The sequence below is a fragment of the Excalfactoria chinensis genome, chromosome 2, assembly GCF_039878825.1.
Source record: "Excalfactoria chinensis isolate bCotChi1 chromosome 2, bCotChi1.hap2, whole genome shotgun sequence".
Taxonomy (NCBI): Eukaryota; Metazoa; Chordata; class Aves; order Galliformes; family Phasianidae; genus Excalfactoria; species Excalfactoria chinensis.
Genome location: NC_092826.1, coordinates 120,282,130 through 120,302,823, shown reverse-complemented (window position 1 = coordinate 120,302,823; position 20,694 = coordinate 120,282,130). Strand labels below are relative to the sequence as shown.

The 20,694-nt window shown below is 39.9% G+C and overlaps 1 protein-coding gene across 6 annotated transcripts; it reads right to left on the bottom strand.

The window, feature by feature from the left end:
• Window positions 1–1,133: 1,133 nt before the first annotated feature.
• On the bottom strand, window positions 1,134–20,693 carry PEX1 (peroxisomal biogenesis factor 1). Of its 6 annotated transcripts, none has more exons than XM_072327408.1 (25): window positions 20,281–20,693; window positions 18,986–19,129; window positions 18,162–18,245; window positions 17,819–17,933; window positions 17,508–17,729; window positions 16,963–17,423; window positions 15,450–15,569; window positions 14,331–14,454; window positions 13,955–14,064; window positions 12,632–12,732; window positions 11,586–11,718; window positions 10,748–10,844; window positions 10,099–10,269; window positions 9,465–9,619; window positions 8,656–8,845; window positions 8,298–8,464; window positions 7,901–8,035; window positions 7,334–7,398; window positions 6,562–6,704; window positions 6,375–6,478; window positions 5,057–5,230; window positions 4,103–4,333; window positions 2,879–3,079; window positions 2,456–2,586; window positions 1,134–1,442 (listed from the first exon to the last, which is right to left on the bottom strand). In XM_072327408.1, exons 1-25 carry the CDS (start codon window positions 20,641–20,643, stop codon window positions 1,361–1,363), a joined length of 4,023 nt encoding a protein of 1,340 aa, XP_072183509.1. In that variant the 5' UTR covers window positions 20,644–20,693; the 3' UTR covers window positions 1,134–1,360. The 6 variants fall into 6 exon arrangements, with proteins under 6 accessions (XP_072183509.1, XP_072183511.1, XP_072183508.1 ...); XM_072327410.1 differs by lacking the exon at window positions 20,281–20,693 and adding exons at window positions 18,718–18,805; window positions 19,725–19,841 and having other exon boundaries at window positions 16,963–17,729; XM_072327407.1 differs by having other exon boundaries at window positions 16,963–17,729.
• Window position 20,694: the final 1 nt, after the last annotated feature.

Genomic DNA, 20,694 nt, shown 5'->3' with positions numbered 1-20,694 from the left:
TTTGTCAGATGCCACCAGCAGACTCAACCTGAAACTCTGGATCACTTTGAAACAGGTACGTTTTTTTTCCAAGGCAGTAGTTGGAGGATTTAGCAGCTACACATTTGTAAGTGGAAATTTCCAAATACGGATCACTTTTGGAGTCCAAGCTGCCGAAGCACTTTTTAAGAAACATTCTGGGACAGTAGCAGCGATGGAATTCCTGTCTGCAAAGTGAAAGTGTCAGCTGCACATCAGAAACAAGATAAGTGCTCGTATCTATATTTATCACTTGTCTCTTCAGAAGTCCCTGGACTACAAGGAAATGCTGGCTGGCTGCTGGGGAAAGGTCAGTGTCAGCTGGCAACGTCAATAAAAGCCGGGCATATCACCTGATCACAGAAGGGGTGATACTGCCCAGTGCCCTGAAGCGATACAGGTATGAGAAGGCACACTATCGTAATCACAGCTACAAAAATCAGTGCTTTCTAATTACCTCACGGAGGTAAACAGTAGGGAAGGATGATCAGCAAAAGTGAGCAAAAGCCCCCCCAGTACTGGCAAAATGTTGTGAAAGGGTTGTAAGGACTCAGAGCAAGCATCTCCAGGCCTATTCCTTTCCAGGCCTATTCCTTTCCAGGCCTTTTCCCCTACTCTAAGACCTTATCTAGCTACCAGCTGAAGAAGACAACTCTTTAACAATCTCACCGTAAGAAAGTAGCTGTGAATGGAACCCCATGTAAAGTAAGAAAGCTTCCAAACATCACAGACTATTCAGGTCTCCAAGAAGAAGACTGGGTTAGAAACAGATGGGCGTTAGATAATGGAACTTGATGTTACTCTGAATAATTAATGGTGCCAAAAGACAAGATAAAATTACGGTGCTGTCTTTGTATTTTTCTTTTTTGGCTACAACCACTCTGAAGTATTACTTACCAGTATTGTTGGCCCATCGATAAACACAGCAAGTACCACTCTTCTCTGAGCCCTCCAAAGGCCATGAGAGAAAAGCTCTACAGAACGTCTGTGCATCATTTCTCTCATTACATGGTACAGTTTACTCAGACAGACAGGGAGATCAAGGAGGTTTTGGCAACTGTATATTGATAAAATCAAAACGCCGTTCTGTTGTGATAAACAACTGGACGTAACGTGACAGGAGTTCTCTCAAAAATTTAATGTTCATTTGCAGGAAGACAGTTTTCTTCAAAATAAAATGTGAAATAATTTTACAGCATGTAAACCAGAAAGACGTTTTTCTTCAACCGCTGCATTAATAAACCCATATGAATATAAATAATCTGATGTAATCACTTAAATATCAAGCTCCCATTTGTCATTTTCATTTACAGTTCAGAAATTACAAGCACATTAAAAGTTACTAGGCTAGAGTCATTTTTTGTCCTGGTCTGAATGCTGACCCAACTTGTCCTTTCCTCTTGGGATTCTGAAAATTATCGTACCTGGAAACAATAAAAGACAGCAGCACATTAGTCTGAAACCCCTTTGTCTGCAGATGCCCCCAAAATGCACAGAAATGCAGCACAGAACTATCAGTGTTCCATTATATTTTGACTGAAATGAAGAGCACCTGCTTTCTCAGACCTGCAGGCCTGGAGGAGTTTTCATCCTCTACTCTGACTCAGACAAAGTAGAGCACAAAGCTCCCTATTTATTTTTTTTTAATTACTATTATTTTAGATATACATACATATATACTTTAATTATTACTATTTAGAGGAAATGTAGGCTGTGGAGGAGTGGGGAAGAAAAGTGGACAGGGTGGCACTGATTCCTACGAAGTATCTCTCATTCTCCTTTCCTTCTCTCTGTTCCCTGCTTATCCACGTACCACCTCAGGTAGACCAGCCCTTAATTTCCAAGTCTAAAAACCATCGTGGACTATTTTGATGCCACTTTTCAGCTTTTTCACTCCAGTCACTTTCAAGCTTAATGGACACGTTTTCATTTTCATTATGTCTACTGTTGTGCAAATTATTTTTCTTTGGGAACATATCTAGTGAGGACTCAAAGCATCCCACCTCCTCCCAAATACAGTGGTTAATAGAGGTCACACTAGTGACAGCCATAACCCAACAATTCGGAAGTACGGTGGATTGCCACTCAATGGGAACAGGCAGGACCTGGCTGTGCATTTTAAGAGAATCAGAATCCTCTTTGTACTGGAATAGCTTTTAACATAATAAAAGGCGTTTGGGGTCTGGGATTAGAATTTTTAGGTCCTAGGTTAATACAAACAATAAAAGACAAACTGGTAGGATAATTTCCTCTTCCTGTGGTGTAGCTTAGTATTGGTGAAAAAAACTTCTGTCAGAAACCACTCAATTTCCATACCATTCACCACATAGAGTACCATTAAATAACTGTTGTGGTTCTGATGAATAAGAAATGTGGAAAGACCAAATCTCCACTCAAGCTCACAATTGATAATGATAATAAAAAATATAATGCTTACAGTTCAGTAAAATTCTTCCAGTCATCTTGGCTAATGGATGGTCTTATACCCTCAAGAGCAGTCATCAAATGGGACTGGGTGATAATTAAAGTGTTCTTGGCGAGCACGGACTGATTAAGGGTGCTGTCCTCCTGGAAAACAGAGCCACAAACAAACAATGAGGAATTACCACAGAAACAAGGAATTACTGCCACGAGTATCAGTAACTCTGGACCCTCCCCATTACACACTATAATTACAATCACTGCTTCCCCTTACATTAGTAACAAATGTCTGGCTTATCAGACTCAAATTAGGCTTCTCATATCTTTGTTATTTTTGTTATGTTATAGTTAACATTGTCGAATGAATTTTTTATTAGAACCTAATGAAACACAGGGGAAAGGAAGTGCTAAGAGTAAATATTACACAAAACTGTCATACTCCATTCTTGCTTCTGTAGTTGGCTTTGATAGCACTGATCTCTGTCCTCAGGTGCTCTATTTGCTGCTCCTGGTTATTTTCCAGCGAGTCTTCTTGGGAGACTGTTCTAAGCATTGAAGGTTGTGATGATGCTGTGTCTCTTTGAGAGATGTTGGTAAAATCATGACTTATAGAGTTTGGTCCAGACAAACACAAGGAGCTCTAAATTGATCACAAAGAGAAACACGTTAACTTACTACCAGCAAGCAGAGCAGCTCAAACATTAACAGCTAAGCTAACTTTCCTACCTACCAAGTTCATTCAGTATAACCTTGCTCCCCCCAGAAAAAGAATACTTTCTCTCAAAAATATATCACACAACCTTTTGTAAAGACATAGAAGAAAGCACAAGTTTGGAAACAAAGGGTTTCACCTTCAGAAGAAAATCTAAACATTTTTGTAACAGCCTAAGTAAAAAAAAGAATCACAGAATCACAGAATTGCAGGGGTTGGAAGGGACCTCCAGAGATCATCGAGTCCAACCCCCCTGCCAAAGCAGGTTCCCTACATCAGGTCCCACAGGTAGGTGTCCAGGTGGGTCTTGAATATCTCCAGAGAAGGAGACTCCACAACCCCCCCTGAATAAATGCCCAGTAAATTACATTGGTTTTCTTATGTACGAAAGTCAGCGGTTCTGAAATCTGACAAAGTTCATACAGTTAGCTTCGGAATGACAACAGCTCATTTTCTATCACCTCCACATTCTGTGCACTGGATAAAACAAGCAACTTCAAAGTTCCAAAGTTCTGAGAGATGAAAGTCCTTGTAGCCTCACTGAAGAAATTCCGCAGTGAGAGGAAAATTTAAGTCTCTAAAGATACATTAATGGAACACTGCCATGTATAATCCAAGATAAAACACAAAAGCACCTTACGAGACTTAGCAGTCAGAAATTCTCCAGTGTCGACAGAAGCTATTTTTGGCTTTAGGAATCAACGCAAGACAGTTTAGAAAACAAGATTCTACCACCTTTGATAACTACCTGTAAATACAATCCTAAACACACTAAGCAGTATTTTGGGATTTGGATTTAAAAGTTCCTCAGAGTCATAGAGAAATCCACATTGTGTTCTGTCAGATGGAATCTCCCGCCCTGGTCCCCACACTGGACCCATGAGGCACAGGATGAAGACTGCTCCACAACTGATAACTTTTAGAGAATTCAAAGTATTGAGTGTGATTTACCAGTTCTGAGGGAGTTCCATTTCCCAGCTCTGATTCATAAGAGCTTCCAAAATAAAGACGGTACATGTTGGACCTCGGATCTTCAGGAAGCAACTCAGACATGTCCAAAGAAATAAGAGATTGCTCAGGTGCTGCTTCTCCATCTACTGCTGAGTCATCTGAGCCACTGCTATGGTTTAGAAAAACCATGGAAGACAGACTGAAGTCACTATCAGAACTAGAACCAAAATCCTGCAACCAAGAACAGAGCAGAACGTTTACAGATGTTAACTCACAGCTAACTGCAGTCTGTAATGCATTAAAATATTTCATGCGTAGTCCAAACAAAAGTATTGATCTGCATTTGTTTCTAGCAATCCTTCTCTTGGAATACAAGCTCCCCTTGCTTTCATGCCACTAAACCCACGTTTCCTTTGATCTCCAAGTAGTGGAAGCCATGCCTGCCTCTTTCCAGCTACCTGTCCTGTACCTCGGAAGATGGGTATTAGCTGGACCCTGGAAGGCCCCTTCAGATATCACCATCCTCTTTCCACACCTCCCTTAACCTCAGATCACATTAAATCCATCAGAGTTCTCCATAAAACCCACCAGTTCCTTGCTTCCTCCATCACTGCAATTGTGTCACTTCAGAACAGGATTTGCTAGATACTCTTCCAAAGCTTTGAGGGATCCCTCCTGTTGGTCTATCAGTCACTTCTCACAGCAACAATAAAGAGATTTGGCTAAAATAAATCTTTCTCATACTAAACACTTCTCACAAAAATTGAATAAACAGTCTCGTCTTTAAGAACTATTTAAACTAATTTGTTACATTATTCTCACACGATACCATACACATTAAGATTTTAATTCTTATTAAACAGTTTTGATGCAGACAGAATGGATGGAATTAACCCCATCAAACATACCAGCATACAAATATAAAGCAAGATATTTTATATCTGTATCATTTACCTGGGTTAAACCTGAGCTTAAATTATGTATCGCCTCCAACTGAGCATTGTATAATAAAGCTTTTAGGTCAGCCCCTGTGAAGTGCTCTGTTTTTGCAGCCAAATACTCAAGGTCTACATCATTTGCCAAGGACAGAGAATGACTGAGAGCTTTTAAGATTTCGCAGCGTGAATTCTGTAAAGAAAGGGAAAAAACAACCATCAGTAAAGCAACCTGTTATTTTCCTTCTCCTCTCCTAGGGAGCGCTTTGTCCCTGTCACGAGCAAACTCCTGTCTGAGGGCGGAATAATCTTCATTAAAGATACTACCCTAATAATAGCACTTCTTGGATATACTGAATAAGAATCAAACTTGAAAAGATAGACATGACCTCTGTTACCTTTTCCTGACAAGGTTAAGAGCAGCTGTACCAAACACAGGAGGGAACAAACATTTCTCTAAAAACCCATCTAATATCTGAGATTTTAATGTGTCAAATATACAAAATATGAAGCTGAACTGTGCTAGTCATATTTCCTTTTGCATAGAGAAATATGACAGAAGTAGTAAACATTCCCATTGACTTGAAGGAATATATTCTAAACCAGCATTTAAAAAGGAAGGATTCAGAGCATTTGCATTCTTGGCCTGCAGGAAGATCACTGTGTACGTTCAAAAATGAAATGATGTGGTATTTGTTAATCTTTCTAAAACGAACAGCACAGTTATAATACTTTTTTCTTTTTTTCTTTTCATAAAATGGGGAACCAAAGACATGCCTTGGACAGCCTTGAAGGCCTGATCCAAAATGAACTAAAAGAATTCCCTTCCTAGATAGTGACACATCTGACTTAGAAGAACTTGAACACTCAGAATTAATTGTAAGTAAAGGGTGGAATCAATGAGAATTCAGAACGGATCTGCTCTGAAAACTTCAGATAATCAAGGGCTGGGAATGCCTGTAGGTTCACTGCCTCAAGCAAACAGCAGATCCATTGGATTTGTAATACACAGGAAGATGCAAAAGATTATAAACATAACCCTGCAACTAATTCCTGCAGAATAGTTTGCTGCTGCAGAATATTTATTATTATACTTTTTTTTAATCAGTTACAATCACCAGAATATGATTTGATTCTTAAGACTGTGATAAACATTCTTGTCTTGCCTCAATTTTATACCAACGTATTGGCACCATGAGTGAATTTTTACATACAATTGGAGCTGTGCACAAGAGTCCAGTTGGCCAGATTTGAAATACAAAGAAATGGAGATTAACTGAAACCCAGTAGGTTCCCAGTTTTTCTGGTTTCTCACGTAAAACATTTTGTTTTCTCACCTGATCTGGAGGTGGACAGTACAGGCACTTATCCAGTCGACCTGGTCTTAACAAAGCAGGATCAATCAAATCTGGGCGGCTAGTAGCAGCTAGCACATAAACACCTTTGGAAAACACAAAGAAAATATCATTAAGACCTGCTAAACATCTGTGCAAGGAGGGGAGGGGCACACAGATGAGTTTTTACCTTGTAAACCTTCCACACCATCCAACTGAGTCAACAGTTGATTAACGACTCGGTCTGTAACTCCAGTGTTGTCATGACCTCGGCGAGGAGCAATGGAATCAAACTCATCAAAGAACACAATGCAAGGTTTGGCTGCCTGAGCTCTTAAAAACAAACACCATTCAGTTAGATATGACTAGAGAATAAAAAAACCTCGTCTCCTGTAAAAGTTAGAGGTTCTGAAGTATTTGTTTTCTACGGAATCACTGCTCATTTTTATGATGTATCTTCTCCTCCGATTTCCCTTTCTGAAGTATTCAATTGTGTTAATACACACGAAAGCTTTGAAATTCAACCACTTTAAACATGGTCTTCAATTATATAGATACAATATAAAGACTGTCTACGCTGCAAAGTACATGAGAGGCAAAGGCTGTGAAGAATAGATTTACATTAGGAAGCAGTGAGGCTCAAATTAGGGTAGATTTGTAAAAACAAAACTACTGGCACCAAGGACCTCAATACCAAGTCTGGTTTGACTCTATGCACTATGTTCATTGCTAAGCAATCTAAAGTGCAGAGAAAAAGGAAAATCAACATCAGAAGTGCACCCTGACCTCAACTGTTCTTAGGAAAGTTCCTATGAAAGATGATGTTCAGATCTTGGCAACCTACTGACCCCTTCCCGGCACAAAACGATTTGATAACTGTATCTCTCTGAGAACAAAATCATTCCACAGAGCTTCAACCATTAAGATCTACTGATAACATCAGAAATCCTTATAAAGCCAACCTGTTAAAGATATCTCGGACTGCTTGCTCACTTGCTCCAATATATTTGCTGAGCAGCTCTGGTCCCTAAAAGAGGGAAAAGAACAACTGTGTTACACATTTATGACTTCAACGTGTCAATTAACACCAACATTGATTTTACATACTGGAGTGAGGTAAGCTGCATTCAAGAGAATGCCAGCATTATTCCAATGTAGCACAATATGTGCTATTGTACCACAAGTAACAATTTACACTGTATTTTGAAACTACATTTCAAATGTATTGCCCAACTTCTCGTCCCATGGAATCAAAATTCAGTATTTGTTTTAATTAATAAAATGGGCAACTAGGATGATCCAATTAAAGTTTATTATTCTGCTTAATGAAAAATTATTTAAAAAAATCAATTAGTCATAAAACTGTGAAGCTCCAGAAAGTCAGATGCTTGGATATCCACCGACAGATACTCTCTATTTTTGATGAGGTTTTAACTTTGGTATTTTGCCTTCACAAGCACCTACTCACAGCTATTATATTGAGCTATTTAATTCAGTTAATCAAAGGAATCAATCAATTTTCTTCTTACTTTGACACTGATGAAATTCATTCCACTCTCTCGAGCAACTACTCCTGCTAACAGTGTTTTTCCTGTTCCAGGTGCTCCATAGAGCAAGATTCCTGATCTCTGTCGGATAGGCAGGTTCGCAAATAGCTCTGGATACTGGAGAACAACACCAAACAAGACATGTTATGAAACATGCAATTATTCTAGAGTGCCCTGAATGGTGTTTGATTTTTGAAGGGTACGGTGAAAGAGTGCTTTGGTAGTTGAAGATACTTGAAGACTGGGAAGACAGAAAAGCAGCTTATAAATCATATTTGTCTTCCTATTGTCAAATATTGCACTGCCTCTTAAAAAATCAAAACTGTTCTACTGACAAAATGCACAAAGTTCACGTAACTGATTTAAAACTTCTGCATACCTTTGCAGGTAACATGATGGTATCCAGGAGTATTTGCTTCACATCTTTTAAGCCACCTATCCTATCCCAGCCAATGTCCTTAGGTTTATGAAGGCTGACGTTTCTCAGAGCTAACGGAGTAAAATCTTTTAAAGCTTTCTGAAAATCCACAGTCGACAGATTCAATTCTGCTTTAAAGGAAAAAAGAAAGAAAGAAAAAATAAGGACATGTAACTTAAGAGTAACAAATTCCACACAATATGTAACAGTTAAAGACATTTTAAACATAAACAAAATTAGGCTTTCCATTTGCGTATTCTAAAAAGTTCTGGGTAACATAAGTTAGAATATGAAACAGAGATTTTTATAGTGAACGTACCGCCATGTTGAAATCCATTCTGGTTAGAAATACAGGCATGAATGGCACGATCAACCAGCATAGTAAAATCTCGAGCAACAAAACCTTCCGTTTCCTTTGCAACATATTGGAGATCCAGATCAGGGAACTTCTTCACATCACAGTTCAGTTTGTTTTTTATTACAGAACAGAGCACTTCACATCTTTGCTTCTGAAAAACAGAATTGGGCAGGAAGCATATGTTCAGTTTTCTGCTGGCGTGGCTTTCAGAAGTTCAGGAAGCAAAGACATATCAGTTACCTCAAACGTCCCTATCACGGAATCTTCAAATGACAAAATTTAATAACATTTTAAGATGTAATTAACATTACTAACATGCTAGCACATACTTATTCCTCTGAGAGGCAGAAAAAAACCCCACAGTAACACACTTAAGCTTAGTCTCATTTATCTAACTACAGTAATCTACACGTTCTTTCAAAGTTGCTTCTGCAGAACTCCCTTACAGGTAACAAGAAAACATCTCACATATCCTGGACAGCCTAACTTGTTTTAGTTTGAACTGAAACATCCTTTGAATAAAATAACATCTTTTTTCTCTCCACTGAGGATAATGGGACCAGCTGGGAATTTTCACTGGCTTACTTCTTAGCCTTATAATGTCACACAGGAGTTTTGGGGTATCTATCATTAAATACTTTCTAAGACATCCAGGTTTCTTCTCATCCCCCAGAGTAACCTACAATTCCTGTAGCTGCCCCAGTATTGTATTTAAGACTGCAGGGAAGGCAAACAACATTGCAATCAAATTAATAAATGCCCAAATTTACCTGATCTGGTGACTGGATACATTTGAAACACTGAAATATATGAGTTCCTTGAGCTGAAACCAGGCAAGGATGTAGAGCATGTTCAGACTGACTTGTAGCAACCAATGCAATCAAACTCCCCAAGGAAATAACTTCTTTTATCAGATCTTTCAAAACTAAACAGAGAAGACATTGCTGAAGGAATTGCAAAATAACAAAAAGATTCTGTATTTGATTACATACATTATATACAATGAAAATAAAAAAATATAAAAAATATTTTCTTTATTCTTCTTTTTAAAGACTCTTTTTTAGCAACAAAATAACAAAATCAAGCCAAACTAAAACAATGAAAATCCTCCAAACATCCCAACCAAACAATACAATTATTTTTCCTGGGCCAGCACATTCATTACTAAATGCCATCAAAAGTGCTGTTTATAAAGTCAAATTTTTGCAAAATAAACGATGATATCTACCACAGGATACTAAACAATATATTTCTGTGGTAGAAACTCCACTCTAGAAACATACCACACTGTTCAGAGGCAATAATGATAGAGACAGAATTATCCAGCTGGGACAGTACAACTGAGGTGCCAGAAATTCTAGGTTGCTTTACACTTTTATCCAGATACAGGTAGTAGAGCATTACCATAAGCAAGTCTAGTGCTCTGAACTGCTTCTGGGCTGTTCTCGTGCTCTGGTGTAGGAGGTACTCCAACAATGTGATCAAGATCATCCATTAAAATAACGGATGGTTGTCTCCATGATGCCTCTAAAAAAGCTTCTTCCACATTTTTTCTTATGTTTCCTAATCTTTTTCCTAAAAGATAAACGAAGTTTAATGACAAAACATGACAGGATATAAAAATAGACTGGCATATCTTGCTCAAGTAATATTCCGATACTTGGATTCAGCTAGCTTACACACGCTCCTATAAATCCAGATACCTATTTTAAAGCAGAATCAACATGAGGCTACATGTTCTATCAAAAACCTACTTTCACTAATTCAAGCATTCTCTAACACTTCACTTTTAACATTTGTTCCAGCCAGCACAGCTGAAGAAACAAACAGTTAATCCTGCCACTTTCTCCTCATTTTATCATCTTAAAATAAACATGGCAAGAGTGGTTTGAATGCAGTGGTGGTATGAGGGACAGAAGCTGACAGATGTGAAATAAGATTCCTTGCAAAAGGAAATTTAGCAATAAAACAGAAAAATTAGATATGGTAACTTCATAATTATGGTTCTTTGTCATACAGCAATTGCTTGAGAAAGAAACAGGTACTATCATACCTCTTAAAGCTTTGCAGTCAATTACTTCTACATGAGCATCCAATCGATCAAAAGCTTCCTTGCAGATGGCCTTTGCTAATGTTGATTTTCCACTTCCCTGTAAAAATAAATGGGAGCTAATATAGAAGTTACAGAACTACATGTTTCTGTTTCTGTAGAATTTTTATTAAATCATACATCAGCTAAGCTGGGAGGGCTGTGAGCACTTTGGTTTTACTCCTCAGAAGCATACACTTATTCTGTCTCTGCATCACTTGGTAGGGACCGAAGCCATGGGCTGAAACAAGCCTAGGTCAAATTTGGAGTAAGTACATCTACTACACACAGTGCTGTGATTCCACTTTTTTCAGTGTTGTTGTTATTATGATGGAATGTGGTGTTAAATGCCACCACAAGAGATGCTCATAGCAGAGCATTGGCTATACTGACATCTTATGTTAGTTAGAGAATAAGAGAAAACACTGTCTTCTTACATTCACATATTTCAGAGACAAGGAGCACCTACTATATAAACACAAAGTAGATTAACAACCTATGGAGATGAACTGAAATTGTATCGCTACCGATCTTTAAATTTATATATCTACCTATATAGATGGATATACGTGTATGTACATAAAACATATGCATGTGTATATATATACAGACATATACACACACTAAATGCAAATATATAACCTAATAGGACATACAGAATGTTCTATCGTATTGACTCTGTTCAGCTAACTGCTTGTCCTTTAGTTCCTTGACTTTACATGGTAACAAAGAGAATTAATGAAAACAGTTCTGTAACTGGAAAACCACTGAGGAGGAGTTTGCAAAGCAGTAGAACACATACCTTTCCCCCTGTGAGAAGCACCCCTCCACTTCGCAGTCCCACAGCGATACCAGCCAGCTTTTGAGATAAAGGACGACCCAAAAGACTGTGGCTTATGTGTTCAAAAGAAGATGTTCCTAATTTGTCCACTCCCCTGAACAGCACATAAAACATTAAATGGCCTAGAGCAGCATCAGCACACATGATGTAAATAGTAATAATCGTAGTATAGTGAGGTTTTGATACTGATTATGCTAAATAATTCATATTTTCACAACTCAACCTGAAAAGACAGCACCTTTAGTCTGTAGAGGTAACACAGGGGGCACAGACAAAGCAGATCACCCCTGCTGTTGAACAATTAATCACTTAGTGTACATCACCCTAGCAGGAAGTGGGTCCCAGACAAGAGACCTAACTTCAGCTTTTGGAGTTTCACCTCATTGAAGGCCCAAGTAACAGCCTCTTAATGAATACAACCAATTGCTAACACATGGTGCACATCTGGGTCAGATAACTCAGCCTTTCAGAACTAAAGCAGCACGTAGTTCATTTGCTGACATCTTTGTCCTTCACATGTCTTAAATCTTTGTGTCTTTTGACACAACAGTGCCCCTTTCAGGTTCACCAACAGCAAGGCTACCTGTTTTGTATTTTGTATTGTATTTGTGAAAAACAAAATGAAGAAGTAAAACTTGTTTTTCTTTACATCCCTACCCTACTGTGCTACCCCTTGGTCAGCTCTCATTGCCTCATCAAGCTCATGTTCCCAGTTGCCTTTCACAATGCCAATAGCATACTACCACAAGTCTCTCAAGTCCCCTCTTTCCTAACCCCACTAGTTCACTATAGTTCACTATACAGCACCACTGTTTGCCCTTATACAAATGACAGCAGCATTATCATAGGAAGGGCTGAGCCTGACACAAGCCAACATACCAAAAGATGCAGAATCAGGCTGTAGGATCTGCCTCAATTCAAAAAGAAAAAAGAAATGCACTTTCACTAACATTCTTTTTCATTATTTCCCATTCCCTCATGCATTTTCTACTATGAAGATGTCTCACCCTAAATGGTCTAGTCTTTTGTAAGGAAGGTTTCTGTCTGTATCACGCATAGGTGGTTGGGTGTCAGCATCAGCTTTTTGAGTTAGAGGATGTAAGAGGACCTACAACAAAGGAAAGTGTTAGTACTTAACATTTAATACAGCTACAGCAGAAGAGTATAGAAGTGACAAACCCTTTTTTGGAATCTCTATAAGTAATATTTGCGAGTATGCCTTGCTGAAGCCTCATTTGGCTGGAAGAAAGATGTATTGGTAAAATGACATGGATTAAATAATTCCAAAATACAACCTGGTGCTTACAGTGATGTAAACTGTGATGAGGATAAGTGATGTTTTATGTCGGACTGTGCAGCCCATTGTACCTTTCTCTACCATTAACCTTTTACTGTATACTCCTTGTTGTGCTGGCATCAACACCCGTGAGGCAAGATGATCAGTCAGACAGGGAAACTGATCTGGTTGAAACACCTGGCTTTTTTCACAGTCTAGTTTACCAGGGAGTAAATATGAAAAGCTAAACTAGCAAACAGGACTGTTTGCTAACAGTAAATGCTGTAAACAAATGCACACTGTCCTTTCATCTTAACACTGGTCGCTCTCACCATTTGTAGAAGGCTTCTCCTCTTCTCAAATCCCAATAGAAATCAAGCTTTTCTACTTTTGCTCAACAGGAACCTTAAAGGAACCTTAATCTTTGCAGACAAAAATCTATTCTGAACGGCCCAAACAGAACATCTTAATTCTCTGCTAAAATTTAACTCTACCAGTTTAAAAGTTAAAAAAAAAAAAAAAAAAAAAAAGTTATCCTACTATTATAACCCAGAGTCAAGGACGTTGGCTCAACCAGCATTGTTAATGGAAACCCTAATCCCAGTTTTTTAAGCTTTCTGGGAAAGAAAAGACAAAGAAACAGAGGGCACAAGCTATACAAAAAGGAAAGCAGAAATAAAGTTTAAATGGGCATTATGTCTCATCTTTGTAGAATCAGCTCCTGTTCTGCCAGATACACCCTGAAGTGATTTTACAGGGGTTCACAGACTAAAAGTAACTACACGTAAGGATGGGATGTTCAGACCTGGGCAATACTGACTTCCCTCTGCTCTGATTTTCCTGGCAGCTTGATGCTGACTATGAAATTTAATGACAACTAAATTTCCAGGCATGCCTGGAATCTTACCAATGCCTCAGGCTGTAAAATAACACAAAGAATGCAGGTAGAACTTAATGAACATTCTGACAATTATTTAAAATGCTACATATAATTTACTTGTAACCAAATATAACAATTTAAATTACTTGATACCTGATACTATGGGATATTTACTTGTATATTAGTCCTTTGCAGCAAACTGGGACTCAGTATAAAAGTATTCTCAGACTTATCTTCTTCAGTGCGCATGTGATCCACTACACTAAGGACAAACTCCTCTATTCCTGTAAAAACAGAAGGAACAACCACTAAGATTCCTAGTAATTTCAAGTTTTATTCTTCACAAGATGAATTATTAATATATTTAGAAATACTAAGTATAACCTAAAATGAAATAATTCAAGAAGTTCATCATTATTATAGTTCATGTTTACAGTTCTGGTGTAAAGAGATATGTTATGTCAAATAGCATACAGAGAGATTACAAAAAGCATATTGCCTAAATAAAATCCCTAATGAACAGTTAAGATCGCTATAACGTGGCTCTTACCTTCTTTAATATGCAGATGTATACAGTTTGAGCTTGTCATTATCCACGGAAGCTCTTCCGTAGCAGAATCCCTCAGCCAAGCACTGAAAGCACATTTAACATCATCTTCATGTGTATCTTTATGCTACATGGGAAAACAGAGTCAAAGAGGGACATGAAACAAGGTGTTACTATGACAGTTCTCCTTCTATGCATAGAGCGTTTGATTCTCTTACAGTAGCAAAGCTGGAAGAAGATGGTTTTATTCATTTGGAAAATAACTATGCCAACAATCACCATTTCTGTCACGTGCTCTGTAGAAAGCACCTGCTACTTGGCTGCTTTGCCTTTGCTACGGCAACAACTGACTCTTCCACTGCCTTTAACCACTTTATCTCTGGAACACCGATGTAACGCACAAGTAAGTTTTTATTCTTTTATTTATCTGTATTACAAGATCCAAAAGCACTACTCAGCTCCTGGCTTTGAAACAGTGCCAGGTTACCACCAACACCAACCTGTCACTAACTCTGGGTAGGCACTATACCCACCTTTCCTGCACACCCTGCTTCCTAATCAGTTCCTAAACAGAACGTGCATCTCCTCCCTATCAGCACGTGTCCTCTCAGTGCCAATATATTTTTCATACGCAAGGCACTTTCTCAATCTGAAAACAAAGGAAGACTTGATGACTTCAGAGGTACTACACAGTATTTGACCAATGGATTGAGGAAGCTGGGAGTAAAAGTTTGGAGGTTCTACCTCCTTCACCCACTGTGACCTCCATCATGTCCTTGAAATAGAAAAAGTTTACAGGTAAGATGCAGAACTATTTGAAGTACTTACCAAATGCAAGACAAAGTTCAACAACCTTTGTATCAGCAACCAAAATACAGAATAGTATTACTAGGTAAGCTTTGTTAGATCACTGCATCTTCTTGATTTCACTGACTTACAAAGGAAAAACCAAATTCCTTTGGAATGCTGTCATACGTGATAGATATCTTCCAAGTTATCACGTAACAAACACATTAAAAACAAAAGACACACAACAACAAAATAACACAGACAACTTTGACCAGAGCAACATTATTTTTTCTCAACCTACAAACAAATACATGACCAAGAATATGCACTCACTAAGTTCTGTTTGGGTTGCAGTCTAAGAGATATAGGAACTTTAGGAATAGATTCAAGTGACTTAATTCGGACCGCTGAATGCATTTCAATACGTAGCTTTTTTCTCAGGCCATCTGGAATCTGAAATATTTGAAATAAAAGCAAAGAAAAAGGAAGCATCAGAAAATAAAACCATTACAACATTACATATAGAGTACAATAACAGTTCCTTCAACACCAATAGAGCCTTACATTTGATCACGGATGGTTTATTCATTGTAATTTACAACAGATTTAAGAAACCATGAAACTGATGCTGGTATTCAAATCCTGTTCTCTCACTTACACTTCTGAGTGCCTTTTATCCCACTTGTGAGAACACTCGCTACAGCTGACTGTCTACTAACTTTGAATAATTTAATAAACGAGAAGAAGATTGGAAAAGAATTCCTCTTAATTCTTTGAGTGTTGCAAGAACGCAATGTTTGGTGATTGCAATTAATTTTACATGGGCAGGTTATGTAGAAACAACCTATTACAGATCAAAGTTGCACACACTTTCAGCATAGACAGAAATCCAGTTTTCCTGAGCTGTACCAGTCAGTTCGCCCCTTAAAAAGGAAACTATTTTTCCAATATTCTGTTGTGTTTTAACTGTTTTCATTTTGGAAACGTGTCTCATAAATATTTATGAAGTCTGAAAGACTTGATGGCTGCTGACGTTTGGAAAACTGCTCCTCTCAAACCATTTTGTGCTAAACGTTACTGCAGGCTTTTGCTCTCGCTCTTGATAAAAGAGTGAGCAAATGGTGAGAAGTGCAACATGTCAAAACAGTCAAATGGTGATTTGGAGCGCATCTGATCTATTTCTCTTGATCCTGTGTGTGTTTCCAGGAAAGAGAGAACATAAGCAGGCTGTATAGCTCTGTCAAAATAAGCTGAAATGTCAGTGTCTGCACACTGGGACTGTGTCACCCTACAGAAAACAATATATAACAGACTAAGAGATTTTAAATGCTATAAAAGCTAATTATTTGATAGTACGGTAAGATTTTAATGAAAACTTCTACAGTATATAAAGGCACCTGTAAACATCAGGTAACAATAGGATATATTATGCCATTACTTGATAGCATGATGACAGCTAGAGTCCAGAACATATTTTAAAGCAGTGTCTGATGAAGAAACACTTCATTAAGCATTACTGAATGCGCACAAACAGATACATTCATGTTCTCATGTATGGCTGCCAATAGATTTCGAAGAAAATATGCACTTCCAGCAACACTGAAGGGTTTTCCCTATTTGGTGCTGAAATACTAGGGGTTCAGAAACCCAGTGTATGCTGCATGATGATAATGTCAGACAGATGGCTTAGCAAGGCGTAGCTCTAGCAGTTATTATTTGATTGACTTTACTCAAGAACCTTCTGCAAAGCCTATCCCCGAACTGCACATCAACTAGCCAGTTCCAGTTATCCAATAGTAAATACTATCCAATAAAAAGCCCCAAAAGATAGTGTGCTCAAACTGACCCAAACTCTTCCAACATGTAGGGCTTCCCCACCGTTGCCATACTCTATGATACTCTTTAGGTCTTCAAATCCATTCCAAACGATCTGAACAACAGACCCCTCACTCGACGCATGAATGTTACTGGAATTATTTTTGTCTTGCGTACTAGTCAAATGTTTTTGCTTTTCTGATGGCAGATTTTGCTTTGCTTCTTGATGACGCTGTCTGGGGGAAAGCAGCCCGTTAATTTTCCCATAAGATACTACAGCATTTGGATCCAAATCAGTAAATTCTAAATTCTGTGGAAAAACATGAATGGCATTGTGTTTCAGAAATGCATGAACAGCTGATGCCTTCTGTACGCTGGGAGGCTGGGACTGGCACACTCTAAAAATGGAATCCATGTGAATTAAGTTCAGCAGCTTGTCTTTGAAGGTGCTCATTTCATCTTTATCACACAAAGTCTTTTGTTTCTGTTCGGCTGTACGAGAGAAAATGCTCCCTATGAAATTCCACATATTTGGGAGAACACTCGAACCAAACGTCACATTTGCATCAGCCTTACTCTGTTCAGGGACTCCTGGATTTAAGTGAGGTTGACTGGCACAAGGCTCCTTTACAGTTTCATCTTGCTCCATGTTATTTTTCACAAAACTCTTGAGTAAGATATCACTTTCTGTACAAGGCATGTCTATGATGTTTTCCTCAAGCTCACGCGCTTTGGGGCAGATCAGAAGCTCCGTGCATGGTTCTAATCTCCCGTAGGGGGCTGCTGGCATAAGTGTACCTGAGTATGAACAAATCAGATGAATGAATGCATCCACTGCTGCAAAACAGCTCACTCAAGGCACCACCAAAGCATTCACTGCTGCTTACCAATTCTGATGTAAACGTGAGTGTGGTGTTCAACCCATACAGGAAAGATGGCTTTGGGGAATACGATTCGGATCTGGTCCAGAAGATGCTTTTCAAGAGAGGAAGCGTGCAGTTCCTGGGAAAGTGTGGTATCATTGTAAGCTACGTACTTGTACACCTTTAAAACGTGCCTGAACATACAAGTTCCACATCTTTTTCTAACACACCATTTGAAATATAAAATACAATGAAAACCCACAAGACTTAACATTTGCTTAGGAGCAGAAAAGAATAGGGGATTGTGACAAAAGCTTGTATCTATATTCTCTGTCATCTGCGTGAACAGTGGAAAAGGTTTTCTTACCAGTATTTCCCAATCATCTGCTGAGAGTGGTTCCACTTCCACTTGCTGACAGGAGGAGACGTGTGAACAGGGCTCCAGGAATACCTGACAGAAGTAACATTATTCCTAAATCATTTAACTCCTTAAACACATAAAAACTCTACCGAGAAACTTCATCTAGAAAACTGACATCTTCATTACATGTTTTCACCGCCCTCAACATAGTTCCTTTTAACCACACAAGGTAATTCATAAGCAGAATATGGAAGTTCAGTGTGTTAGAGATGGATTATATTGCACAAGCCTGGGACATCAACAATCCGTGAATGGAAGTGAACGAACACAGCATCCAGAGCTTCAGCAGCTGATAACAAGCACTAGTTTTCATCGCATGTTATCATACAACACCTCTCTGGTTCTGCAAAGAGATGTCTTGTTTCTAGGGAGAATATGCTAGGAATGTAAATAAGCTGAGACATGACACTGCTTTGAGCCAAAAATTATGCTGAATAAAGTTACCGCACCAGAGGACATGAAGACAAAACACGAGTAGAAAAGTATTAGTCTTTATACTTACACTAATTTAAAACCCCACAATCTGGTTCTTGAGATATTAACAGTCCCATGACACAAGGCTTTGTCTGCCTCTGGGGAATTTTCCCAACCTTTGTCCAATGAAAGAACCATTTACAACAAGTTAAACACACTGCCCAAGAGCAAGAGGCAAATTTAACTGCATGTTTAGAGAGAAAGGATGTAGGAATATACACTGAAAGGGAAAATAAGGGAAGAAAATTTAAGCCTAAAATGAAGAAAACAAGAAAGAAGGGAACTGCATTTCAAACCTGTTCTCCATCTGCAATGCCAAGTTTCTCTGCTAAATGCCTGCTCATCTCTGCAATATTTTCACTCCGGTGACCTCGATACCTTATTTCCATCCAGCTCAGGTATATGGGCTCATCACGGCAGGATACTTTGACAGCTTGGCCCTGTGAGTAGCAGATAAATGAAATGAATTACTATCAAACCAGGTAAGGAAGATCACCAACCTGTAACTGCACAGAGAGCTGAAAAGGATTTAGAAATGCTTTCTGGATTTCACATGCCTGTCAATACTCTGTAACAATAACTTGCAGTGTTTATGACACATTACTAAAGGCTGATTCCATGAGTGACACGACAGAGTTTTTTTATGCTGACGGATTACTTAACTTCTTGTTCATTGAGACTTCTCACAGAATTCTTCATGTTGCCTATTTGCACAACTCTTGTGTGTTAGTTACATCTTTTATACAGATTTTCACTTCTATAGACTGTTAAGTAAGAGAAACTTTCTGCACGTCCCTTCTTCTGTATTACACCATGTAATAAGGTCATTGCAAAAATGACTTAACCTGATGAAAACCAAGTCACGAAGACAACATATGCTGTGAATATGCCACCGATGTGCTCTTTAAGATAGCAGTGTTTCTATGCACAGGATACACACAGTTCACTCTGTAATAATTTCAAATGACTCAATACATTGGTAAGATTTGGAAACATGTTTGGTTTCAGACTGCTTTGCCAAAGTATGTCACACACCCGTGCTCACGTGGATAAAGCTTTTCTTCCACGTGCCTCCCTCCTCACACAACTCCAAGTTCCCGGGGCTGTTTTTGCACCCACTGACCCCACGCCTTCTGTAACCAGATTCAGCTGTAAATTGCACTTTGCTCAGGATCAGCAGTTAATATAAGTTGCATTCTAACACGTGGAAGAACAACTTTCGGTAAGGGTGACAGAGCACTGGAGCGGGCCGCCCAGAGAGGCCGTGCAGTCTCCTGTGGAGATATTCAGGCCCATCTGGATGCCGGCTTGTGTGCACTAAGCAGGGCCGCCCCCACCACATGAGCTGAGCATTGTCACGGCCTCAGCGCTCGCGGGGACGGGCCGAGGGGTCCCGCGAGGGGTCCCGGCCCGCTCGGGGGACGCGCAGCGTCACCACAGCGACAGCGCAGGGCGGGGGGCGGCTGACGTCGGGCGAGAGAGGAGGGCTCCGAGCGTCGCCATAGAGACGGGATGCGGTGGGGGGGGGGGGGAGGGGGCGCTCTCCCACAATCCTCTCCGAACGGGCCGCCCCCCGGCCTCGGCCCCGTACCTGCTGCAGGCGGAGGTGCGAGGCCAGCACGGCAGGCAGGTGCAGGAAGCAGTCCCGGGTCCCGCTCAGCACGACCGTCGCCGCGGCGACTCCAGCGGCCCCTCCGCCGGGGTTGCCGCTGCCCCACATGCCGGCAGCCGGCCGGGCCGGGCCGAGACCCGCCGTCGCCGCGCGCCCGCCCCAGCTGCTTCTCGGCAGCGCCCACTTCCGCTCCTGGAAGAGCCGACGAGAGCCCGATTGGCTGCTCGCTCGGCCAGCGGCTGGAGCTGCCTGCGCGGGGAGCGGGGGCGGCCGGGAAGATGGCGGCGGGGAGTAGCGGCGGGCCGGGGGAGGCGTGCAGGCACCACCAGCAGCTGACAGCATGCGGGTCCCGAGCCAAGTACCGCGAGGGGCGGCGGCCCAGGGCCGTCAAGG